Source organism: Chionomys nivalis, chromosome 2 (assembly GCF_950005125.1).
Source record: "Chionomys nivalis chromosome 2, mChiNiv1.1, whole genome shotgun sequence".
Taxonomy (NCBI): domain Eukaryota; kingdom Metazoa; phylum Chordata; class Mammalia; order Rodentia; family Cricetidae; genus Chionomys; species Chionomys nivalis.
The window spans coordinates 47,649,033-47,676,438 of record NC_080087.1 but is presented as its reverse complement, the minus strand read 5'-3'; the positions used below and the strand labels follow the sequence as shown (position 1 = coordinate 47,676,438).

The window sequence follows — 27,406 nt, the reverse complement described above, 5'->3', positions numbered from 1 at the left end:
ATCTTTCTTTATGTTGGGGAAGTTTTCTTCCATAATTTTGTTAAAAATGTTTTCTGGACCTTTGAGCTGTGCCTCTTCTCCTTCTTCTATCCCTATTATTCTTAGGTTTGGTCTTTTTATTGTGTCCCATATTTCCTGAATGTTTTGTGATGAGAATTTGTTGGTTTTGGTGTTTTCTTTGATCAGTCCGTTTATTTTCTCTATGTTGTCTTCAGAATCTGAGATTCTTTCTTCTATCTCTTGTATTCTATTGATTATGCTTGTTTCTGTAGTCTCTGCTCGTTGACCTATATTTGCCATATCCAGCTGGTCCTCAGTTTGTGTTTTCTTCCTTGCTTCCATTTCAGTTTTCAATTCTTGGACTGTTTCCATTACCTGTTTGATCATTTTTTCTTGGCTTCCCAGGGTATCATTTACGTATTTACTCATTTCTTCAAACTTTTTGTTATACTTCTCATCCATTTCTATGAGGGCGTTTTTTACATGTTGTTTAAGGGACTCTATTGCTTTCAAAAAGTCAGTTTTTTCCTCTTCTCCTGTGATAGGGTGTTCAAGTCCTTCTGTTGTAAGATCATTGGGTTCTGGTGTTTTCATGTTGTTTTTCAGATTGTTGGGTGAATTCTTGCCTTGGCGTCTGCCCATCTCCTCTTACCGATGCTATCTATTGGGTTTGATTTAATTGTAGCGGGGCAATCTGTTCTCAGTGCAGGCTTCACTGTTTCTTGCCCGCACTATCCTGTATCCAGTGCCTCCGCCGCCCGGGCCTGCCTGCCGGTGCCTCCGCCGCCCGGAACTGTCTGTGCGCCGGTGTTTCCGCCGCCTAGGCCTGCCTGCCGGTGCCTCCGCCACCTGGGCCTGCCTGCGCGCCGGTGCTTCCGCCGCCTAGGCCTGCCTGCCGGGCCTGACTGTCGGTGCCTCCGCCACCCGGGCCTGCCTGCACGCCGGTGCCTCTGCCGCCCGGACTTGCCTGCGTGCTGGTGCCTCCGCCGCCCGGGCCTGTCTGTGCACCGGTGCTTCCGCTGCCTAGGCCTGCCTGCCGGACCTGACTGCCGGTGCCTCCGCCACCCGGGCCTGCCTGCACGCCGGTGCCTCTGCCGCCAGGACTTGCCTGCGTGCTGGTGCCTCCGCTGCCCGGGCCTGCCTGCGCGCCGTTGCTTCCGCCGCCTAGGCCTGCCTGCCGGTGCCTCCGCCGGCCGGAACTGTCTGTGCGCCGGTGCTTCCGCCGCCTAGGCCTGCCTGCCGGTGCCTCCGCCACCTGGGCCTGCCTGCGCGCCGGTGCTTCCGCCGCCTAGGCCTGCCTGCCGGGCCTGACTGCCGGTGCCTCCGCCACCCGGGCCTGCCTGCACGCCGGTGCCTCTGCCGCCCGGACTTGCCTGCGTGCTGGTGCCTCCGCCGCCCGGGCCTGCCTGCGCGCCGGTGCTTCCGCCGCCTAGGCCTGCCTGCTGGTGCCTCCGCCACCCGGAACTGTCTGTGCGCCGGTGCTTCCGCCGCCTAGGCCTGCCTGCCGGGCCTGACTGGCGGTGTCCTAAAATTACTTTCTTTAACTGTGGCCAAAACGTATATAGTAGGGAACACTCCTCAAGCTGCCCCCAGACACCTCTGAGGCAAGACTATAACATCTCACGGCAAGCGACAGAAGTTACTTCCACACTTAAAGACTTAAAGGAAGCAAAGAGGTGACCCTTTCATATCTTCATTAGTGCATCTTTTGGTTGTTTGTTTTTCAAGACAGAGTGTTCTCTGTGTAGCCCTGGATATGCTGAAACTCACTCTGTAGACCAGATTGGCCCGAATTCAGAGATCTACTTACCTCTGCTTCCCAAGTGCTGGGATTAAAGGCATGCACCACCAGCGCCTGACTTCATTAGTATATCCTACAAAGACTGGACAGATCCTGCCCCGCCCATATTCAACTCAGTGCCAATGGCAGTTGCTTTGTCAGACCTGCTAGGAGCTTCAGCTCCACCATAGCAGTAGATCTAGAGGGAGCAATTGGTCTTCTTCTATTGTTTATTTTAGACTCTCCACACCCTTGAATAGAACTAGTAACACAGAAAACAAATCAGTAAGTTATAGTATGGTAAGTGATTTTAAAAATGTCATGGATTAGAGGACTGGCCAGATGGAGATATTTTACAATTTCTAATGGGTTAGCATAGGCTTCACTGGGAGAGTCTTATTTTGCTTTTTGTTTTGGTGCAGATCAGTCTCGATGGATAATAAACAGGGGAAGGCAGAGAAACAGCTAGTACTAGGTTCTGTGGGTGGATCCCATTCAGACATGAGAAGAGCAACACGGATATATGGTACCCAAGGCCAACTCACGGGCCTTAGAGATCATTATGAGGAAGACTGTCTTTGCTGTATGTGGTGTGAAGTACGAAGTAAGATGGTCCCACTAGGGAGGAGCACATTCAGTTCTTTGAGTATAACTTGAAGGGGGGTTGAACTGGTGTGTTAACAGGAAATGTGAGAAATGTCAGCATTCTAGACACACACCAAACACATATTCTATAGGCTTTGCTACTAGACAAGATGTGAGGTACAAAAGGAAGTAAGTGTTCAAGGATCATTGAAGATTTGGTCTAAACAACTGTACTGTCGTCGCTCTCTAATTTTCTGAGGTAGATGAACCTAGGAAAGGACTAAGTTCAGGGGGCTATAGCTAATCTCTGTAATTCAGAATATGAAGTATGTTGAGGCTGCAATATCCTTTTGATTACTCAAATAGAAAAATGAACTACAAGGTAGATAAGAGTCAAGAGCTCAAGTAGGGACCACTGGGTGATAGATGGGTACACAAAGCCCTAAGATTCAAGTACCAAGGGAATGGGCCAGGATAGAAAAGAGCCCTGGGATATGCAATCATTAAACATCCAAGACAGCCGGGCGGTGGTGGCGCACGCCTTTAATCCCAGCACTCGGGAGGCAGAGGCAGGAGGATCTCTGTGAGTTCGAGGCCAGCCTGGTCTACAAGAGCTAATTCCAGGACAGGAACTAAAAGCTACGAAGAAACCCTGTCTCGAAAAATCCAAAAAAAAAAAAAAAAAAACCAAGACAAATTGAATTATATGCTGTCAAAATTATTAAATGAATTAAAAATACTTTCAATATGCTAAAAGCTAGCACACAGTAAACAACCAATAGATAGTTTTTATTTTTTATTTATAGTTACTATTTAAATGAAGAAATGAAAAGTGAGGAAATAAAGTATGTTTATTAAAAAAACAAAAAATGAAAAAACTTAAATGTTGGAGCACTTTCCTCATTTATAAAGTAATAGTACTGGCTATTGTAAAGACCAAATGAAGTCATATAATAAAACTTATGGTGAAAACTTATTAGCTGGAAAATTAACATTTAATACAAATCTAGAAAAATTTTGCCTCAAAGTTTTTTTTTAAGTCAATGACTGATTATTTCAGAAGAGAAATAATATATATATATTATACATGATATACACATGTGTAAGTACAGTGAACACAAGTTTATGGTTCTGAGGCCTTCCTGAATAAGTAAGATGCTGGGGTAACAAGTGCTGGGCTGTCTGTCAGGCATTGCTCCACTCACAGATGAGTGTATTTCAGATGCTACTGAGGGCTAGTTATACAGGACGAGTGGCCTCTCCAGGGACCTACTGTGTCTCTTCCCCACTTACACTGAGCTCCTTTGAAGGTGGCAAAGCAAGTCTCAGATATGCCAGGTCCCTCAACTGTTCTACAGGGTGAGCTTCACACGTGCACGCACATGCGCGTGCGCGTGCGCGCGCGCGCACACACACATGGGTGGGTGGGAGGGGGGACGCCCCTCTGTATGCTGTGAATACCGTTGGTTAATAAAGCTGTTTTGGGCATGTGAATGGATAAAGCAGAACTAGGTGGGGAAAGCTAGGCTGAATGCTGGGAGAAAGAGGATGGAGTTTAGGAGAAGCCATGGAGCCACTGCCAGAGACAGACGCCACTGAAGCTTTGCTGGTAGGCCACGACCTTGTGGTGATGCACAGATTAATGGAGATGGGTTAAATTAAGATATAAGGGTTAGCCAATAAGAAGCTAGAGCTAATGGACCAAGCAGTGATTTAAATAATATAGTTTCTGAGTAATTATTTCGGGGCTGAGCAGTCAGAAAACAAACAAGCAGCCCTCCTACTACAAGAGAGGATTGAGGATTTCTCTTCATAGCCCAGGGTTCTGTCAACTCACACATCTTAGGCTGGCCTAAAACTCACAAATCTCTTGCCTCTACATCCTGAGTGCTAGAATTATAGGAAAGTAGCCATGATGCTTGGATCGATTCTTCACCTTTAAAAATAGTTTTCTAACAATGATAAAATACATAATTAAAAATACTTTCGGTATGAAATTATTATGCACTGCTACTTCTGTATAATTCTAAGGATTAAAGCAGGTCTGGCATTTAAGTATTTCTGTCTCCTCAAAGTGGATCCAGTCTTTGTTGGCAACTGTACAGTTAGTTAAAATATCTGGAAAAACATAAACTGTATTTTAACACCCTCTTCATTCTTCCCCCAATTTGGCTCTCACCTAAGTATTTCCAACAGCTATGGAGATCAATACATACATGGGCAGTGCAGCTGGAACTCAGCAGTACAGCAGCAGCCCCCTCCGTGTTCTGTAGCCTCATCTGAATGTCAACATTGTCAGCAATGGCTTGTGGGATTGGAGCTGTTTTGCAGTCGTCAGGTAGCTTACATGGCGCCTAGGAAAAGGTGATTCAAGCGCATCTGGAAATCTACTGTCTCCAACCAGTTCCTGAATTAGACTTATAGTTCCCACAAGCTTAAAGTCTTTGGGATATAGGGATGTAGGAGGCTGACCAGATTGTCCCCACCCTCACTCAGCCCAGGCTGTTGTGCCTGTTTGTGTCCCATGGTCACCTACACCCTTCCTTCTCTGTGAACCAAAACTCAGAAAAAGCAAAAAAAAAAAAAAAAAAAAAAAGACCAAAATCAGTGAGATGAAGGTAGGTGCGTATCTGGAAAGGGGACATGATGTGACATGGAGAACCAGGACCCTAGGCGTATCAGAAACTACAAGGGGCCTGGAGCACAAAGGACACCCACTGAGAAGCAGTGACAAGGACCCAGAAGCCCTGGGAGAGGCTGAGGGGAAAGCTGATGTTTGCTTCTTTCAGCTGACGGCCAGGCGGTTAGACTAGTTCTCATCCTTCAAGAGAGGCTTACAGGAAAGCCAGTTTTATTTAGGTCAGCTTCTGAGGTTTTCCCATTTTTGTATTTGTTTCCTATTTGCTTCCCTCAACAACACCTAACTTCGATATGCCTGGCATTTTTGCTTTTGTGAATGAGATCACTGATGACGGTAAAGACAATAGAAGTTAACTCACCCAATTGCCAATTTGAGTGTAGTATCTCCTCCCTATGTGTCAGCAGGCACTGAGAAGTCAAAGAGTAAGCAATGTTTAAACATTATTATGAAAAAACCCCAAGTTAAAGCAAGGTTGTTTCCACACCAAGACACACTTGAGGTAAATGCTTGCTTTCATGGTTTAACCATGCCATGGCATTAAAGCTCCAACCAAACATAGAGTGGCCTAAAAAAATTTCATTCATGGGGTAGTTTACTCTCTGCTTCTGTTTGTGTGTTCAAGCATGCATGATGCATGTTCATGTGTGGGTATCAATGGGATAATCAGTGGTCAGCATTGGGTGTCCTTCCTCAGGAGCCATCTACCTTGCATTGGAAAGGGTCTCTAACTGGTTTAAAGCTTACTAAGTAGGCCAGGCTGGCTAGCCAGCAAGCCCCAAGGGTCCATCTGCCTCTACTACCCAGAACTGAGATTACAAGCATACACCATCACATCTGGCTTCTCTACATGGGTTCTGGGAATTGAACCAAGGCCCTTGTGCTTTCAAGGAGAGCACTTAACAGAATGAACAATTTCCCAAACACCCATTGTGGGTTGCTTTTGGTTTTGAGGCAGGTTCTCAATCACAGTTTGACCTTGGTTAGTTGGTTGGGTACATACTGTGGAGGTGGAAGAACTTGAGATAGACGCCAACATCAATGTCTTCCTCCACATGTTCAACAACGATGAACAAGTATACACTTGTGTGTATACTTCCTCCTCCAAAGGGAAAAAAAGTCCCAAATCCTTACTTTCCTCTTTAGTTCTAGGAAGTATGCTTAAACCCAGGGAAGAAAAAAATAGCAAATGATAGAAGGTTAGGAGTATATTCAGGATCATACTATGCCCGAACGTTATTAAACGATTGAAGAAATACATTACTTAAACCATAGTCTCAATGTTTTTGAGTAGGTTTAAGTAAGAACATAATAAATTTTAAAATTACTCCTTGTATAAAAATTTTATGATCTGTTTAAGGGGCTTGAAAACTCCAAAGTAATTTATATTCTAACAATTTAAAATGTTCCATAAGATAGTCAATTTGGAAATTAATTTTTAAATGCTTAAGAAAACTGATGTTCATAAATTTTTGTGTTTTTTTTCTGTGTGAATTTCATGAAGTAAAATATCATAAAACATACAGTTTTGAGTACTATTCATTGTTGGCTAAGGTTTCTGTCCTGCATAGTTCCCACAGTCATTAAGTCCCAAAGAAATCACACAGAGGTGTACATTAACTATAAACTGATTGGCCCACTAGCTCAGACTTCCTATTAATTCTTTTAGCTTATATTAACCCATTATTCTTATCTATGTTAGCCACGTGACTTGGTACCTTATTCAGTGAGGTAGTCACATCTTGCTTCTTCTGTGGCTGGGCCAGCACTGTGGAGGAATGGGCTTTCCTCTTTTCAGAATTCTTCTGTTCTCGTTGACCCGCTTCTACTTACTGTCTGGTTGTCCTGCCTATATTTCCTGCCTGACTACTTGGCCAATCAGTGTTTATTTAAAATATAATTAACAGAATACAGACAATTGTCCCATACCAATTCATGTCCCAAAATTCCTCTAAAAGAATCAATCATTGTTATAAATACATACTTCAAAGTAAGCTGTAAGGACAGAACCCCCCAAACCCCTGCTAGAATCCAAAGAAAGGGTTTTAGAAACACACAGAACAGAGTTTGAGCCATCTATTCCCACTAGAAACAGAAACTTCTTTTGTTTTATTTTATTTTTGCTTACATATTTAGTTTTTGTAGTGCCAGGAATTTAATATGGGGCTTCATACACACTAGAAAAGCATTCTACTTCTGAGTCATATCCTAAGCCCAATTTGCTTGGTTTTAAAGATACTAATGGCAGCCTAGTAGGGTAACATTTCCATATTAACCCTGGTGTGGTATGACCCATTACAGCTGGAGTTCTGGTTCATGCTCCTTTCTAACCACATGATTGAAGGTGTGTTGAAGGTAGGCACCTGAGAGCAAAAGACAATCAAACCAGGGAGTACTGGCTCAAGGGGAAAAGAGAGAAAGTCCAAAAGGTCAGTGCTCAGAAAGCCACTGTGTGACTTGCCTTGATGATGCCACGGAATGAAAGCACATTTCTCAAAGACAGAAATGCACCGGTCACATTCGATCTGACGCATGAGAATAAACAAAAGTCTGAGAAAACCACATGATTTCGGCAGGTCATTCCAAATGTTAATAAACACTCACCACGTTCCACAGAGAATGAGTAGAAAATACAAAGCAAAATAGACAGAGAACAGAAAACACTCATCTGTCCTGTTAGATTTATGGGTGCTCCCTTCTTGCCATTTGGTCTGGATCAGTGAAAGAGACAACTTAGAATATAACTTTTGTATTAAAAAAAAAAAGAAAACCCCAAACCAAAACAATACAATAAAAACCAACCAAATAAACATAAACAAAGACATGTGAAAAACTTTTTGTGAAATGAATCATTAAGTCATTCATCCCAAGGGCTGGTATCACAGTAACTGAAATGAATTATTTAGCATTTTAAATCATGAAGCTAACCCTGAAATTATAAACCCAACAAGAGAGCTGGACTTCTGCATGATACTTAATATACACCGTGTGTACACCCATAAATACTGCACTACCCTTTGCAGGCACTCGGTTGAGTTGGGGAAGACAATTCTGGCTAGATTGCTTTTCATAATTATGGCTTTTTTCTCATCTCTTCATCCCAGTCAAAATCTAATGCTTCGTCATCTAGTTCTGAGAGAGTGAAGAGAGAGAGAGTGGAAAAATTCGCTCTCTCAGTGGATGGCTGCAGCTGAAAAGACTGTCTTTGCTGGCCAAGCACTGGAGCTGGGGCTGCAGGAGGACTGTGGCTTCTCTCCCGGAGGTCCTTCCTTTCAGGAGGGAGGGATTCTGATTTGGATTCTGGTGGGGAAGCAAAGGAGAAATTTGCCAGTCTGGCTAATGTGCCAGCATGAACCTTGCTGCTTTTATTGCCGCAGAAAACCCCTTCCTTTCTGTCTCTCTCATAAGCTAGATGGGAAGGCCCAGCCTGTTTCCCAAGCTCCAAATCGAGCTGAACAACCCTTCTTTCAGGCTTCTGTTCCCGCTCCTCTCTTGGTTGATTTCTCTCTGGTGACTGCCTTGAGAGCTCCTTTGTCCTTCCCTGCAGCTGGTCAGAGCATCTGTCTCCTGAGGTAGATGTCAGCTTTCCTGGGCCTTCCACAGGCACAGCTGCTTCTCTTCTTGTTCTTTGTTGGGGAACTTCAGAACTGTGAACTGCTATTTTAGTGGAACGAGGAGTCACAGGGCTGAGGCCCTCAGAGGAGTGGCTCAGTTTTGTCTTCTGCTTGAAAGTGAATTTGGCCAGTTTCACCAGTGGAGTGTGTGTAGTTTCAACACTTTCAGGTTCAGGCTCCCCAAGCTGAGCAGGAGATTTCTGTCTCTTTCTTTTAGGTGTTCCTGTTGTTTTCTCTGGTTCAGACGAGGGAAATGGGACTGTGGGTGGCAGTGATCGCACCCGGGTTGTACTTCTACACAAGCTCTGGGACCCCTCTTTCCGCAGTTTGGGGAGACTGTGGGGCACATGAGTCAGTCCAGAATCTAGATCATCACCCTGTCCTGCTCCTTCACATACAACTGCTGCCTTCCTAGCCTTTGTACTCTCGCTACTGTGCGGCCTTAAGGGAGCATCCACAGCTCCTGATGACGGCAGATGTCCAGTTTCTAATAATTTCTTCCTGTGCCCTGGCCCAGGCTTCTCCTTGTCCTGAGATCTCTTCTTGGGGATTTTCAAAGTCACATTTTCCTCAGTTGTTTTCAGTTCAGGAGACACAGCACGGCTCTTCGGTTCAATCTCAGGAGATGCCATGAGGTCAAGCCAGTCTAAGTTGTCATCTCCGCCACCTTTGTGCTGTGCTGAATGGTTACTACTTGTTGGTCCATTACACTCCAGACTAGGTGCGGAGTCTCCATCAGGACATTCCATGGCACCCTCTGCAGGGGAGGAGTTGGGCCAGCTACAGCCCTGTTCCTGCTGTGCTGAAGTCCCCAGCCATGGCTTGTCCCTTGGATAATTTCTTGAGGAACCTGGAGCTGCCTCGACCTCTACTGCCTGTGGCTGTGGCTGTTGCACACTGTCATTCTGTAACCTAGGCAGAGACAGATAAGGAAAACACACTGAAAGAAGGAAATTCTATGCCAGCCTTCTGCTTCTTTACTCTCTGAGATGCCACCTGGAAGGTTTAAGTGCAACACAATTTCAAGTCAGTAACAAGTACAGTCTCCCAAAGTAGAAGAAAATTACTTTGAATTCAGGGTTCTGGCAAGGATTTTCTTTCAACCTAAAAACTGCAGTAAAACAAAAAAAATGAAACCAGAGGCTGGTCTAGGCTTTCACATCACTCTTGAAGCACTGACTTCACTGAGACCCTTTGCAGACCTGTATGAAACACTCATTCAGAGCCCTTCCTGTGTAATGCACAAACACAGAAACACTGAAACTCCCTGCACAGAAGCTGCCATTGCTAAGGGATGGTTCTGATGGTTTCACTAGGCAGCCCTGGAGATGTGGATTCAGCATTACTGAATGGAGGTACTGAATTGCAGTGTGCACAAGAACTGCCTGCTTCAGGAGTGAATTCTGTGGCCTGCTTGTCACCGCAGTGCCTGCCCACCTTCAGAGCACAGCGGACCCTCTGGGCACTATCCACCCTTTCCTGCAAAGTCCCATCACGCTCCCTCAGAGCCTCTGAGCAGCTCTCCAGCGCTCTGACACAGAATTAGCACCTGCTTATCAGCTATGGATGAAGGATCTACTCATGAAACCTGCTCTCAATATCAGGCATGTTAAAGCCGAGCACAAGCCAGAAGAACTGCTTTCTAGCAGAAATTACTGCTTCCCAGAGTGGATCCTTCAGAAGGTCCTTAACTTAGAAATGTCAGCCCACTGTGGTGAAATATATGGCCCTGCTTCCATATGCTAAATCTGAAAGGAAATTACACTTAAAAGCAGGTGAGAAATTATTCTAAAATTCATGTACAGTAACAGAAAAAAGAATTTAAAAATATAGATTAAATATATTAGGTTAATATATAGTTCTGGGAAATAAAATTATATTTGACTTTTGTTTTTTTACTAATTCACTACTTCTAGTTATTAAAATGTACAAAGAACATATATTACTTTTATAAAAGTAATTGCAAATTATAAAAGGATTATAAACTTATTACTCACAGGTTTAGAAATAGCAACAGAGTAATAGGCTCAAGTTCCTTGTTTCTAATTTGGGTTGCAGCCAAACAGAGAAGCAAGCAGCTTTCCAAATCACCACCATGAGGGGAGCACTTCAGCGTCAGTAAGTGGTGGGACCCTCACACTCGTCAGAGCTATGGAAAAACAGCCTCAGAGCCGAGGGACTTCAGGAGAGGAATGGTTTGATCGTGCTATTTTTTTTAAAGTCTAATTCCTGTTTAGTAATTAAATTTCCTCAAGAAATTTCTGCAGTTGTGCTACAACATCCTACAACCATGTGTTATCTGTGCCGTTTGATGTGAGTTGTCAGAATGGCCATCGTTTGTGGTGGGAACTAGCTAAGCATCTTCTGGAAGAAAGTATGGGAGAATATGAGCGATTTTACTATGAGATCTGTTAGGGGACTCTTTCCTAAATGGGAAAAACAAATAGGCTAGCTGGGTTCTTATGACTTGATGGGATTAGCTTCCAATTGGATCTTGAAGATAATTTACCCCTAGTGTGAGGCACTTGGTTCTGTTGTGTTGAGAGGATCAACACCAAAACATGTTTCTTCATGATTAAGAAGTAACAGTAGACAATTTAAGGCAGAATTGGTTTTTTGTTTGTTTGTTTTTTGATAGTCCTATAGGCGACTCCCCACTCTAGTCCAGGAGAATCACTTCTCAATATGAGATGACTAAGGCTAAGTCTTGTGATCCTTTTTTCTTGAATCCAGCATGTATCACTTCTGGTAGACTGAGCTAGCCAAAAGTCAAGCAGACTGTCCCAGGCAGAGCTGAGCTGAGTCCAGCTGAGCCTTCTGAGGATCGGCTACACCTAACCACATATGCTCTGGGTCATAAAAGTGGCTAGGGCCAAAGGAGAGGGTGATTAAGCTCACACAGTGCCAGTTTACTGCAGCACGGTACCTATTACTAGGGAGTAAAGTCAACTCCGCTCATTGCCCGGGAGAAATGTGATAGATTTGAATTAGAAGCAGAATGCTGCTGGGAGAAGTCAGACAGACAGCGGAGTGGAGAAAAATGCTAGGAGAGATATTTCCAAGGTCTGACTTAATGCAGCCAACAATCCCAGTGCAGACAGCCACTAAGCTTCAACACACACCCCACGCATTGTCTGCTGTGAAGAAAACACTCTGATCCAGGACAGACAGATGATCTTGCCATTTCTTATTCATTTCAGAAGTGAAGATTCAAAGTCTAGCTTTACAGAAACCCATGCATTTAGGGAACACTAAAATTCAGGTCAAATGTCTTTAGGTAAAGTTACACGTTTTAATTCACGTAACACATCACCCCATGCCCCTCCCATGTCTATTATCCACACTTCATAAGTGAGGAGTTCTGAAACACTCCTCTGCCATTCCCCAGTTGTTGAACCAGTCAACATGACATGGAGAGACAGCCATCTCCCCTAAATCAGCCTGAATTTCTGACTCCCCAAAAATTAAGCACTAAAATAGTGGAAGTTTTTTTGTTTTGTTTTTGTTTGTTTTTTAAGGCACTGAGTTTTGCAGTGGTTGATTATACAGCAACGGATAATGAATTGATGCCTGGCAGTTTTCTGCTAACTACGCTTCCAGTTTCACTAACTGCCAAGGAGGCATCTTTCTCCATGTGCCTGCCTTTGATTTCCTCCTTTACCTTTCAAGTCTTCTAAGCTCTTCGCTCAAGAGACTCTGCAGTTCCAGCTTTTCCAGAATGAGTTCACACTGCCTCCGGTACTGTGCCCGTGGGCTTTTAGGGAAGGAAGTGTGAAGAACATTCACACCTCCCAGCAGAGCACCTCCCTGAGGGGCGAGAAAACACCAGGAACAGTCACAGATCGACTTGGACAAGAGTAGGGACATACCAGGGACCACTGATCTCAGGTGGGAAAGACCACATCTCTACGCCCTCCTCTTAGGCATCACTATCATGGAACCCTTTCAAATTTCTAGATCCCTGCAGGATCACTGTGCCAAGAAGCCACAGGTCACTAGTGAGAGCATGAACTTTCCTAAGTTTGCTGAGGAAGAAAACCACTGAGACCTGCTACTTCCCATTTACAGGCAAAGGCATGGGCAACAGCTCCCTTCTTTCAAAAAATTGCTTTTGGATTTTTCGAGGAAGCACTAGGTATAGAACTTGATCAATTTTACAATTCTTAGTATATTAATTAAGTGCCATTTAAGAAGAGCCCGTAATTAGGTGAACATTAGGCATAAATATCCTTACCTGCATTGAGGATTCCATCACCGACACCACCGTAATAGCGTCTTCCAGCGTCACAGTATTGCGGAACATCAGGCGAGCATGAGCTAAGATAGCAAGATACTTTTACTGAGGTGATAAACGCAATCCTGCACTTGACATCTCTACCCTCTAAACTTGCATTTTATAGATGAGCTAAATTAATCATCAGTTAATTTTACTAGAACAGGCAACCATCTTCAAAGTAGTTTCTCCAAAAACAGGCCTCATCCTTAATAGCACACACAATTTTGTGTATTTATATGAGAATGTTCTAACTCCAGCACAGAAATGACTGTAATAACATGCATTTAATATTTAGAAATTTTTATTCTTCATTTTTTTACTCTCATTTAAATACACAAAATTAAAACTCATTTCTTATCTCTGGCACCTCTTTTATCTATGATTTACGAACCTTTTAAAACATCAAACTAGCAAGCAAGAATTTTTAGATTTTTCTTGCCAGAATGTTAGCTATAAATCCTTGAATGAGGTTCATTCATTTATGGCATTTTATTAAGTTTACATGATTTCATGATGCTACATTCAATTCATATGAATGTTATTCATTTGCACACAGGTAAAGTGTAAATGCTGAGATGGACATTAGCTGCATGCGTACGTGCGAGCCCTAAGCCTCTGGGATAGGATGGGGTACAGTTTTGCTGATTGGTTACAAACAGGCATGAGACACTGGGCTGGGTACTGGGCAGGCGACTTGCACTCTTCCTCCTGTCCTCCACTCAAGTTTTCCAGTCTTATCCCCAGCTGTGTGACAGACAGCTTTGCAGAAGCCCTGTTCCCACTTTATCTCCATTTCCTGGGGACTCCACTGAACCTTGCTGTGGACTCCGCTTTCCTCCCTCACCCCAACCCTTGCTGTCAGCTACCTATTAGAGCTGGCAACACTTGGTCTGGGAACCCAGTGGCCATATGGGTTGGGATTAATGTAGGTGACTGTCACCCTCTTTCCCTGTCCTCCATTACAATTTCCCCAGTCTCACCCCCAGACCTGAAGCAGACTGCTTACAGTGGTCTGTCCTCTCACCTCCCTGCATTCCTGGGGAAGGGCCTGTCCTCCTACCCTACCTGCATTCCTACCTGAACTCTGCAAACTTTGGAGTGGAAAGAGCTTCCTATTTCCTGTAGATCCTCAGAGCCCACCCTTCTAGCACTTACCCTTTTCTTCCTATTCGCCCCCAATACTAGACACACTTTCTACCCTGGGCCCCTGGTGGTCACACCCGGCAGGGACTCAGGTAGGTAAATCACTCACTCTTCCCTTCCTATCATCCATTATGATCTCCCCATTCTCACCTTTGGCAGGTAACAACAGGCTCACAGACTCACCTCCTTCCACCTCAACTCCCCTCACTGGAGACTCCAACTCTAGGTCAGGCCCTGGGTTTCCCTCACCTTCATTTACTAGAGACTCCAAGTCTAGGTCTCCATAGCCTTTTCATCTCCGTCTCTCCAGAAAATTCTTTACCGTAATATAACATATTTTCAGGATCCCTTCCTACTACAGCATCTCTAACTCCCTGCGGACCCCAGTTCTAGGTGAACAGGATTCCCTCAGGTCTTTCCTGAAGTCTCTCCCAAAATTTTCTCCTAGCCCCCACTTTATTCCTCTCTGCTACCCACTGACCTGCAGAAGCACTCCCTCCTAGCCAACCCACTGCAACACACTTTCCTAAGATGCAGAGAGGCCAACCGAAAACAAGGGAAGGAACAGCCACCCAGCAAAGACAAGAGCAGATAGCAACAGCTAGTACCACAGTCACCCCAAGCCTGGATGTCTAGACACCAGCACAAAAATACAATCAATAATCACCAAGACAATATGACTCCACCCAGAACCCAGTAATCTCACTACAATAGGTCCTGAGAAATGTAATGTAGCTGAAGCCCAAAGACGACCACAATAGCTACTGTGATTATATGTTCAAGGACCTCAGAGAAGATAAAACAGATCCCTTAATGAGGTCTGCGAAAACACAAACAGTGGAATGATACAATGAAAACAATCACAGCATGAAAATAGAGTACAACCAAGAAATAGAATCACTCAAAACAAAACAAAACCCCATGAGATAAAACTGGAAATAACAAATGGAGAAAGTCAGACAAAAGCCCAGAAGTGAGCCTCAACAGAACAATAGACTACATGAAAGAGGGAATCTCAGGTATTGAAGATAGGAGGAAGCAATGGGTACCTCATTCAAAGAAAATGTTAAACCTAAAAAAATAAAATAAAATAAATTAAAACCAAGTACAAAACTCCCAGGAAATCTGGGACACAGAAAAGACCATATTTCTATTATTTGTAGATAGCTAGAATAAACGCAGGTCAAAGGAACAGGAAGTATTTTCAATGAAGTCATAAGAGAAAAGAAAATTTCCTAATTTCAAGATTAGGAGGTCTCCCCTATCAAGGTACAAGAATACAAAACATCCCAGCACTCGGGAGGCAGAGGCAGGTGGATCTCTGTGAGTTCGAGGCCAGCCTGGTCTACAAGAGCTAGTTCCAGGACAGGAACCAAAAGCTATGGAGAAACCCTGTCTCAAAAAATCCAAAAAAAAAAAAAAAAAAAAAAAGAAAACAAAACATACAGGACCAGGAAAGAAATTCCTGATAGCACATAATCATGATACTAAATGTATAGAACAAAGAAAAGATATTAAAAACTGCAAGGGAAAAAGACCAAACAACATATAAAGGCAGGCTCATTAGAATAACACCTGAGTTCTCAAAGGAGACTCTAAAAGCCAGAGGGCCCAGATGGATACTCTTACAAACTCTAAGAGACTACAGATGCCACCAAATAACAAGCCCAGCAAAACTTTCAATCACAATAGATTGTGAAAGAAAAACATTCCATGATAAAATAAAATTTAAGCACCATCCATTTACAAATCCAGCTCTACAGAAGGCACTAGAAGAAAAATTTCAACCTGAAGAGTTTGAACCAAGAAAACACAAGGAATAAGGAAAAATGCACACCATCAGAACACAACAACAAGAATCAATAACTGCTCATTGATATCTCTCAACATTGATATTCTCAATTCCTCAACAAAAAGACATAGACTTATTAGTTGGATTAGAAAACAGGATCCACCTTTCTGCTAGAAAGAAATCCAAGAAATACACCTTACCCATCAAGGATGCAATCATTTTATTATCTGACAAAACAGAATTCAAACCCAAAGTAATCAGGGCAGGAAAGGACACTCAAAGAAAGAATTCTCCAAGAGAATATTGGAATTCTAAATATTTATGCACCGAAGATAAGCGTACTCAAGTTCATATAAAAAAATACCCTCTTCAGTCTTTACTTTTTAAGAGACTATGAGTACCTTTGAGTGGGGATTACTCTTATCATCTTTTAAATGCACAAAACACGCCTTGTACAAACTAGGTATTCAATAAAAGTATCTGTAAAATAAAATGAACCTTCTGCTAATCGAATCAAGCTTTCCAATAGGCGGATGGTTGTCCGGGCTGCATTTCGGGAATCACTCTGCCTTTGCATTTGATAGTATCGAAGGAGTACTTGATTGCTCACATCAGACAATGTAGGCTGCAGATTCCTAATGAAGCAGAAGTAGGTTTTCATCTTGTCCATGCTCCACAGATTCTCCGACTTATTGGGGTAACCTATGTTCATACACCAGACATTGGATCAGTAGATTAAAAAATAGGTGGGAAACATCTTATTTTGAGGAATTTGAGAAAGTTCCTATACACACTTTAACATTTATTTAATTTTGGATTTTTTGAGACAGAATCTCTCTATATAGACATACCTGGCTCTCCTGAAACTCACTCTGTAGACCAGGATGATCTGGAACTCACAGAGATCTGCCTGCCTCTCAAGCGTTGGGATTAAAAATACACACCTGGCTCCTTTATTTCATTTTTAAAAGGTAAGCTTCAGGTTTTATATCCACTGAAATCTAGGCCTATTCTCCTTTTAGCATGTAGCTCCAGAATAAGCTGTTTGATTAGTAAACAAAAAAGTTAACCCCAGAAAGAAAATTATTTAGAATAATTCTGGTCTCATGTATAGTAATAGAAACTTAAGTAGGTCAAATTTAAAGAAAACTAACATTTATTGATTTCTATTTCATAATTCTCTCCAGTTTTGTGTGCAAGAATATTAATTTTTCAGCATAAGGATGTCTCTTATGAAAAAGGATATTTAGATATCTATCTATCTATCTATCTAACTACCCACCCACCCACCCACCCACCCACCTACATGCACATGTAGTTCACCTATATGCTCATGGCGGAGCTGGAGACAGCCACTTCCCCTCTGTTCACTATGCTGAAGCCCACTCGCTAGTTTCACAGCTGCCTCTGTCTAAGCTTCTCTCCATCACTGTCAACACAGACATCTTGAGTATTTAATTTAAGGGAATATCCTTTGGTTAGGTTTAATCTTTCCTTTTCATAGTGAGTGATCTGTTTCTCTTTGCCTACCTTTATTTTCTAAGATGAAGGAAGAAATGATGCGGTCCCAGTCTTCGTTCCTGGTGTCGAGCAAAACCAGGACAAGGTCAAATCGACTTAGGAGTGGGCTACCGAGAGCAATGTTCACAGACACGGACTCCTGGGGGTCATACTGGCCTTTGGGGTTAGTTGCTGCCAGGATGGTGGTCCTTGTGTTCAGCTTACAAACAAGGCTACCGAGATAAAGGGAACAATTCATTAACTGAGATGAGAACAAGAAGCAAGATAACACTTGTTATAAAATGGGGCTGTAGCTGTACCTTGAAAATCTCCAGAAACTTCTGTGAAAGAAAATGGAGAGACAAAAAAACAAAAAACAAAACAAAAAATCTGAAACACCAAGTTCTAGCGAACTCGAATGGGTATCTTTAAGAGAATTGTTCCATAAACACTTCTTATGCTCCTACGATGAGCAGGACCCTCTATGTTAAGCACTAAAATCTGTAAAAAATGAAACTAAGTCTGGATACAATACTTAAGTAGTTTGTACTCTACTAGCTATAATCTAATTCAAGGCGGCATCCAGGAAGTTCTTTACGGTTAAAGATACAGGAGAAATAAGGCAGCGTGTATTTTCTTATCTAGATGGAAAAGATAATCACAGAAATGAGATGAAGCAGCTTTTGAACTAGACTCTTCAAATCATCAGGGCATTATTAGTTTGAAGAATATATGTAGTGTGGAAGGTAGAAGAAGAGGATGATACTGGGAAATGGTTGAAGCAAAAACTTCTTATGTATTTGCTTATTTTGTTTTGATTTTTATCTATCTATCTATCTATCTATCTATCATCTATCTATCTATCTATCTATCTATCTATCTATCTATCTATCATCTATCTATCATCCATCTATCCATAAATCTGTATTAGGGTTCTCTAGAGAAACAGAACTGATAGAATGAATATACGTGAGGTTTATTAAAGTGGCTTATAGGCTGTGGTCCTGCTAGTTAAACAATGGCTGTCTACCAATGGAAAGTCCAAGAATCCAAGAATGGTTAAGTCCACAAGGCACAATGTCTCAGCTGCTCTGAGACACCAGCATCCCAAAGGAGTAGGTTCTAATGTCAGTGAATTGACAGTGAGGGCAAACAGGCAAAGAGAAAAGAGCTTCCTTCTTCCACGTTCTTCATATAGGCGGCTACTAGAAGGCGCGACCCAGAATAACCTCAAAAAATACATATTAAAAGTTGGTCTTCCCACTTTAAATGATTTAATTAAGAAAAACCCCACTTGGATTTTAATTAATTCCAGATTTAGTGAAGTTGACCCCAGGAATTACCCACCTCTTCCTTCCACCACCTTGAACTTACTATATAACCCATGCCAGCTTCAAACTCAAGCTCAGAATCTTCCAGCTTTAGATTCTGTAGTGCTAGGACTACAGACACGAACCACCGTGCCCGGTTTGTTTTGATTATTCTAGACAGGAAAGAAAAAAAGTGCAGGGGGAAAAAGAACTCAGGAAGAAGTCTGGGATCAGTCTGACATGGAGTTTTGAGGAGCAATTATGAAAGGACTCGCTGCGTGGATTAGAAAGGAAGGGGCACCACAGAGGCGCATGGGCACTGGCACAATGAATGGCCTAGCAGAAGGGATACAACAACCTAAGCAACCAGTGATGACAGCAATGGATGTAGATTAATTTAGATATCACCTTAAAGCTAATTAAGTCTCAAAAATGCTCTATATTTACTAACAGAAAAGTATACCATTTTTATCTGTGTGTGCTTTGCACTTGGTAACCATTTGTAGAGTGGGACACCTGCCTCTTAGAAGTCACAGTCCTATGGCAGCAAATATGAGCTACATTTGTTCATCTCCATCCTATTTCCAGACATCTCTAGCAATTTCTTCTTTCCCTGAGGCTGAAAACATTTAAAAATCTTTACTTGTGGCAAATAGCACAGAAAGTCACTACTGAATAAGACAAAGACAGACAAGTCATTTTTACCAAAATCTTGGCCCCACTTTTAAAACTTAGTTGAAGAGAAAACAAATGGATGGTACAGCTTTTACAATTGATGTGCCAAACTGGCAGATGCTTAGGGCTTGAAATCAGTCTCATCACTTCGGTATAACAGTATTTGCTAGCCCCCAAACCACAGTGGCCATCCTTGGTGAGGCTACCTGCACTCATCATAACCAAGGGAGGTCTCTGTAAGAATGGAAACGAAACGAAACAAACTGCACCTGTGGTAACTGAAACAGATTCTTTCTCTCTGAGCCACAAACGTCGGGCATTTATGGAGAGCAGAGTTCTCGCCTCCAGTTAGCTAAGAGCAGAACCGCTGAGGGGTGAGCAGGCTGTGCTCAGCACCTGCCGGTTAGGGGCAGGTGTTGGTGTTGGCGCCGGCCTGAGGAGGCTGTTGGAAAGACTTCCTCTGTAGACACCTGGAGAGTTTGAAAGTGTTCTATGACAGGAGAAAGAAAGGAACACATAGTAACAAAAAGAAGTAATTTTTTTTCCCTGAGATAACTGGGGTAAAATTGGAAAGGTTAAGTTTACAGAAGAAGCTAAAAAATACCTGGCTGGTGGCAAGTGACCAAAAGCAAAAGAACGGGTGAGAGAGGAGACATGGGGTATAAGGTTGGGCAGACAGATTCCCTAGCACGGAAGGGTGGGTGTGGTGCCAGATGGTCTCTGGACACTCGTGAGGGGGAAGGCAGTTGCAGACTTGTAATACTACATTTCTTAAAAGTGAGTAGGGGTTTGGAAAACTAATAACAGCACACACATACTCAGGTCCTAAGTTCTGGTGCCAGCAATGGTTTGCTAGATGACCACTGAATGGGTGAATTCACAAATTAGGTAAAAGAGCTCAGTTTTAAAATCATATAGATTTAAAGAAGGTAGAAGAATTCTATCTTCTTCCTTGATAGAAGGAATAATATATCATATTTATAATATTAAACAACTTAAGTGTCTATGCACTATTTCTAATCATCACAAAACTCTACCGAGTGCCAAGATCAATGCTCTTTCGTTTCTGGACTGTGTTCTTTGAAGCCAACCCATTTTAGACATTGATGGAGGAAGGTCATTGGTTAATTAATAAAGAAACTGCGTGGCCTGATAGGTTAGAACATAGGTGGGTGGAGTAAACAGAACAGAATGCTGGGAGGAAGAGGAAGTGAGCTCAGACGCCATAGCTCTGTTCTCTGAGGCAGACGCGATGAAGCTCCGACCCAGGATGGACATAGGCTAGAATCTTCCTGGTAAGCGCACCTTGTGGTGCTACACACATTAATAGAAATGGGCTAAGCAGTGTTTATATGAATACAGTTTGTGTGTTGTTATTTTGGGGCATAAGCTAGCCAGGCGGCCGGGAGCTGGGTGGCAGGAACGCAGCCTGCAGCTCCATTCAACAAGACATGCCACTGCTGTGGTCTTGATCTGCCTGACACTTCAGGTACCTAATTATCTGTCTTATTTTCTGCACTACATTTGATCTCCCTCAAGGGATTATTTACTTTATCATCCTTATATTCTCTGGCGATGCTCAATAAAAAGATATTATTGAAAAAGTAAAAATAAAGCTTCATTTGGTTTAGTATTTATGAAACTCAATTTATTTTATATGCATAGCTTCAATGATCTTGAATCATAATGCTAATATACACATTTTTCTACAATAGTTTTAAGGACGGAAAATACTGTAGATTCTGAAAAAGCTACTTTTCCACTTATTTCATCCACATGTTTAAAATTCCCCCCCCCACACAGAGTAATACATTTTCTATAAATCATAAACGTGTCATATATGTTATTTTCACAGATCCTCAAAAAGTCAAGAAAATACTTCCTTCTAGACTTCTCCCCGTGTGTACTCATGACCTTTATAACTAACATATGTCGCGCCTTCCAAATTAGCACCAGCCTGTGGAGTGCTTCCTGTATCCTCCCCAAATTTTGTTTTCTTTCCCCTGGCAATGAAGTAAGACTGTATTTCCATCTCCTTTCACAGCTGAGAATGGCTGTAACACCAAGTCTGCTAAAATACCAATGCAACAAACACAAAGCAGGTACCACTCCCAGCTGTCCTAGTCTCTGACAGCCTTCCTGCAATCCTCCAAAGTCTTCCTTTGTTAACTGGGAAGGACAAAGCCCTGGAATCAGAGTCAGCTGGAAAGGAGCCTGTGCCTGAGGAGCTGTGTGACACAGAGCTGTCCTCCTTTAACCTGCATTAGATAGTAACACAAACAAAATACACTTTCTTGGTAGGAAACTTTCCTCTTTCACCTGAAAGAGATGACCATAGGAAAGAACTGACCAGGTTTTAAGGAGAAATGAATGACAATAAAGACAGCTTAGAAAATTTGAGGTTTAGAAAAATTATGCTAAACCCCAGGACGATGGCAAGACTGAAAAGTTTTTGAACAACAGAGATCCAGCAAACTGCCTGGACGGTATAAAGAGATTAGACTATGGAATTTCCTTAAATGGCATTAAGATAGACACAGATAAGCAGCTGATGCCACCTCATTTCTCTTGCAGTCAGACACAACTACTGAGGGACAGAAAAAACCCAAGTGTACACAGAAGAAAGGATAGATATGCAACCTTAAGGAGCTCCAACACATGCTCCAAAATGGATGGATTGGAGGGTATCATGGTAAGTACAATGGTAGGACTATTTATAGGAAGTATCAAAAGTAGACAAGCTCATAGACACCAGATGTAGAATTTAGCAGGATGCAAAACGGAATCAATGAATTCTGGTTTCAGTCCATAAGACAGAGTTGAAAAATGACTGCATAACACCGTGACTGTATTTAACAATGAATCATATCTGTAAGACAAGTCAGTAGGTTTTTGTTTTCCATTTTACACCCTCCCAACACAGGAATGGGAAGCATGGAGTCAGATATTAATTTCCTAATATCAGGCAGGATGTCAATGGATGGAGCCCTTGGGAGGTTTCAGGTTAAGATGACATTATGAGGGCAGGGCCCTCACAATGGGATTAGTGTTTGACATAAGCAACAGATAACCCTATGATGTGCTACTACTGTTTGCTGAAGAAGTTAATCCACTCTGACTAATCATAAGGAGTAAAATCCTTTCTAGTATGTTCCAAACCTTTTCATCTTGGCAAACACAACAGTAAAAGCATCACTCCAAAAAACCAGTTTGAGATGCAACCTTCACATAAAGGTTTCTAGGCTGTCTCACATTCCTGTATTAAGAGAACCTCAGTTAAAAAACACAGCTGCTAAGCACAAATCAGGATTCCCTCCAAAAATCCCATAAAGCTATACAAAATAACACATTGACGGTATTATGATACACACATGCAAAATGTTCCAGTGCTACAAATTGTGCTACATGCTAAACTCAGTTAATTGAGAATCTGAAGCAGGAGGAGCCCTTGTGCTCAAGAGTTTGAGGTTAGTATGGATAATGTGTCCAAAGGTTCTAGGTTTAAGCAACATGAGCAAAGAATGAATTATTGGTCTTCCTCAAAATCTACTGAGAAGTTTTTCTTTGGTTACCATCATAATTTATAGTTTTGCAAACTCTATGCTTCCTTAGTATTTTTATCTTTGTTTACATTCTGGTTTTATTAAGTCATATTGTAAAAAAACACCTTGGTTCCTTCCTAATTTTGTAACAATTCCCAATTACAATGGGAAAGGTATGGGCTATGATATGTCTGTGTAGGTTATATGTCCATCATGTGAAATAAGCATAATGTAATGTTTAACCTGAATGCAAAAGGCAAATAAGCATAGAAAAATGGAACAATAAGTCTATAGCTCTTATTTTTGAAAAGAATTATTACCCCTTTGATGTGGGATTCCCCTCTGTATGCTGTGAATATGTCTTGTTACCATTGGTTAGTGAATAAAGCTGCTTTGGTCTACAGCAGGGCAGAACAGAGTAAGGCAGGAATTCTAAGCAGATAGAAGATGAAAGAAGGCAGAGTCAGAGAGATGCCAGATAGCTGCCTAGGAGACAGATGCAGCCTGGAACCTTGCCAGTAAACCATGAGCCTCATGATAATACACAGAATAATAAAAATGGGTTAATTTAAGATGTAATGGCGAGGTAGAAATATGCTTAAGCTACTGGCCCAACAGTATTGTAATTAGTACAGTTTCTGTGTGGTTACTTGGGTCTGAGAGTCCAGGAAATAAACGAGCAGCCTCTGCCTATACCCCTTAGTATGTTAAAGCGACATGTTAAGAAAAAAAAAAAAAAAACGCTGGGTGGTGGTGGCGCACGCCTTTAATCCCAGCACTCGGGAGGCAGAGACAGGCGGATCTCTGTGAGTTCGAGGCCAGCCTGGTCTACAAGAGCTAGTTCCAGGACAGGAACCAAAAAAAGCTACAGAGAAACCCTGTCTCGAAAATCCAATAAAAAAAAAAAAGAAAAAAAAAACCCTCAGAGAAATCTTCTGTAATCTTGTAGGCAGGATCTAGTCTAACTGAGTGGTCTACACTAATATCATTAAGGGAGATCATAATTCAGATCAAAATGCTTTCCGAATCAACAACTTAAAGTCACTTGGGATATGAGAAAGGGAGAAATAAAACAAACACAAGAGTTTTAGAAAATGATGCTGTAAGAAGGTATTGACTGTCTTAAGGTGAAATCTATAATGGTTCCTTGGTGCTTGAACCAAGGAACGAAGATAAGGCAAGGGTTTTCCTAAGAATAAAATTCAAAGTAGTCTGTATCTCTAATTTTTAGTAGAATTCATGATTATGTATTCCTTTTCACACTTAATCTTATTGGCTGCTAATTAATATTGTGTCATGCCATACATCTCTAGAAGTCTGTCCTAAAGAGTTTTGCATTTGGCATTTACTTGACATTTTGGAACAAGAAGGCTAGCAGGGTTCTAGTTTGAAACTGAAATTTATGCCCTGGCAATGCTGAAGCACGCATGGGCAGCCCGTATATGGTAGTTCTGTTCAACTTGTCCACATTGGGTTTCATGGTCTAAGTTGATGAGGAAGACTGACCAGGTCTCTTCCTACGGGTTCTAGTTAGAGGTGATGAATTTAAGATTCTAAAAGCTGTCAACCAAAACTATTAGATGAGCTACTGTTGGAACAAAGCTAGCTTTCTCCTAAACAATTTGGTGATGCGAGTGAGTATCACAAGAAATTAACATGCTAGTTACAGTGGAACTTGAGCAGTGTATCCACTGGCTCTCACTATGAAGTAGATGGCAGAAAAACACTAGTGACTGGGCCACACTTTGCTGCTAATGTGCTACTGTCAAAATGAAAGATAAGAATCAAGACATAGATAGTATAATCACAATTTAGAAGGACCCATAATCTTTGGAGAAGTTGTAGAACCTACCGTAAAGCTGAATTGAGCGTCTAGATAGCACTAGCTATACATAACCGTGTCCTTAGAGCTCTTGAAGTCCTGTGGAGAAGAATTCATCAGGCCATTTTGTCTGTGCACCTCAGCTACTGTTTTCCAGATCTTGCCTCCTGACCCATTCTTGGTATGATCTTTTGTCCCCAATACACTTCTGGACCGGCCCTATGCTGGACTACTCACCAAGCACATAACACCAGTCTCTTTTGTGTTAACTGCTTTGGAGGAAGAGTCACCCAGGTCAGAGACTGCCAGTGGACCCGAGAGATGCCAGCTCATAAACTGCTTAGGGGCCCTGGGGCTGTTTTGACATAAAACCTTTTACTAAGTTGACAGTATCTAACCGGATCTCTCCTGAAGGTATCCAAAGTGGTTCCAGGAAGGAAAGCTCAACTACAAAGGATAACAAGAGAGCAAACTGGTGATGAATAAACTTTTGGGGCTACAGTGACAATACAGCTGCTATTTTATATCTGCTTCAACAAAATCCCACCCCGAATCATGGTACACATGGCAGCTCACCATTAGAGAAGTCCAGTAGTATGCGTTCATAGGTTTCTTCCCAACTGGACACAACTAGAGTCATTTGAGAAGAAGAAGCCTCAGTTTAAAACATGCCCTACCAGACTGGCCTACTGGCATTTGATGTGGGAGGGTCCAGCCCAGTGTGAGGGGTAGCACTGCTGGGCACTACAGTGTATAGGAAAGCAGCCTGAGCAAGCCATGCAGAACAAGTTAGTAAGCAGCACTCCTCCATTGCCTCTGCCTTGCCTCTCCTTTATGCTGGCTGGACGACAACTGTAAGCTGAAATGACCCTTTTCTCCCCAACTTGCGTTAGTTCATGGTGTTTATCACAACAATAATATGTCTAAATAGCAAACTGTGGAGCTATTGCCAGGCTAGCTCTGGACTCTCCTCCATTATTATAGTAACCCTGAATATGTCCACTGTGTTTTCATGAGAGGCTTTGGGGGATGGCTTCTGAACTTGCTCTGTCTAGAATACATCATGTTCTACATCTCGTTATATATGTAAAACTACACTTTATGAATATATTCTACAGGAAACCAGCCAAAAGTTGAATAAGTTACAGTTTAATCTGTAGGCTAGCCCATAATTTATTATGCTTCATAGGTGGTACATTAAAGGTTAACTTCTGCCAGGCGGTGGTGGCACACGCCTTTAATCCCAGCACTCAGGAGGCAGAGGCAGGTGGATCTCTATGAGTTCGAGGCCAGCCTGGTCTACAGAGTGAACTCCAGGACAGGCGACAAAGCTATAGAGAAACCCTGTCCTGAAAAATGAAAATAATAAAAATCAAAGCGAGAAAAACATACATTTTTCTTCTCTAAATTTGAAGACATCCACAATCCTACAATAAATCTATCCAACATCCAGGTAGTTGTAGGCACTGGGCAGTCTTTTCTGTACTATTTGTACTTTAAATTCCCTAGCCTTTGATACTAAAAGTTTACACAGCAGTCTTTGATAACCTAAAAGTTTATATTTTAAAAATCTTATTTCTTTAATAATTTCATATATATATACATAATGTATTCATCAAATTCACCTCATAACTTCTACTTACCCCTCACACTTCCTCCAAACTACTTCTTTCCAACAAGTTGTTCAACTGTCACATCTTTTTAAATTTACTTTTATTTTTTATGAGTCACCAAGTTTAATTAAGACTGCGTGCATGGGTGTGGGGCTAGAACAAGTCTAAGACCATGTCTATATTTGAGCTCTTCTGTAACTGGAGGTTTCTCTCCCACTTGCCAGTTCCCAAATAAACACTCAGAGGCTTAATATCAATTACAAACTGTTTGGCCTATTAGCTCAGGCCTATTTTACCTAGTTCTTACATTAACCCATATCTTAAATTAACTCCTTTCTATTATTCTATATTTTATCATGAGGCTCATGGTTTGTTACTTCACATCTTGCCTCTCTGGCAGCTGCTCGTGCCTCTCAGATTCTGCCTTCTTTCTCCCTGTCTCTTTGCTTAGATTTCCCACCTGGCTATTGTGCCAGGCTATTCTGCCTGGTTATTGGCCAAATCAGCTTCAAACCAATGGTAATAAGACATATTCAGACCACACAGAAGGGCATTCTGTATCATTCTTCAAAGTAATTATACAATTATTTCTATTTACTTTATAACTATAGCTCAGAAAAAGCCTGGATGATATGTTAAAATATTTAGCAAAAGTTGATGATATAACAAACAACAAAAACAATAATTACAAAAAATAAAGTATTGGATTTTTATGTTCCCATGAAATAATAGCAACTTTTTGTAACAAAGCTTGAACATTATTCTCCAGACACATTATAGATAATCAAGGAAAACAAATCCATACAACAAACTCCCTAAAACTAAAACTAAGAGAGAATATTACGAACTTCAATGTATATGCCAACACACCTTTAATCCCAGTATTCAGGAGGCAGAAGCAGGCAGATTTCTCATTTTGAGGCCAGCATGGTCTACAGAATGAGTTCTAGGATAGCCAGGGCTACACAGAGAAAGCCTGTCTTGAAAAAATAGAAAAAGAAAAGAAGAAAAAGACAATGTAAACCAGCTAACCTAACCCTCGGCTCACCCTGGAGTAGAAACCCTAGGAGTGGTGAAGTGAAAGGAGAGATGACAGGCTCTACACAATGGTGAGAA

General features: G+C 42.0%; 1 protein-coding gene across 2 annotated transcripts in view; it reads right to left on the bottom strand.

Moving 5' to 3' along the window:
* Positions 1-7,090: 7,090 nt before the first annotated feature.
* Positions 7,091-27,406, bottom strand: part of Mcm9 (minichromosome maintenance 9 homologous recombination repair factor) — a 67,569-nt gene continuing 47,253 nt past the window's right edge. Inside the window, exons 9-13 of one of the 2 annotated variants that reach the window (XM_057757930.1) lie at positions 17,359-17,561; positions 16,327-16,530; positions 12,852-12,934; positions 12,279-12,424; positions 7,091-9,529 (exon numbers count right to left, since the gene is read on the bottom strand). In XM_057757930.1, coding sequence (XP_057613913.1) covers positions 8,077-9,529; positions 12,279-12,424; positions 12,852-12,934; positions 16,327-16,530; positions 17,359-17,561 — 2,089 coding nt within the window. In that variant the 3' untranslated portion in view covers positions 7,091-8,076. The remainder of the gene's footprint in view (positions 9,530-12,278; positions 12,425-12,851; positions 12,935-16,326; positions 16,531-17,358; positions 17,562-27,406) is intronic. The other variant, XM_057757938.1, reaches the window with a different exon arrangement.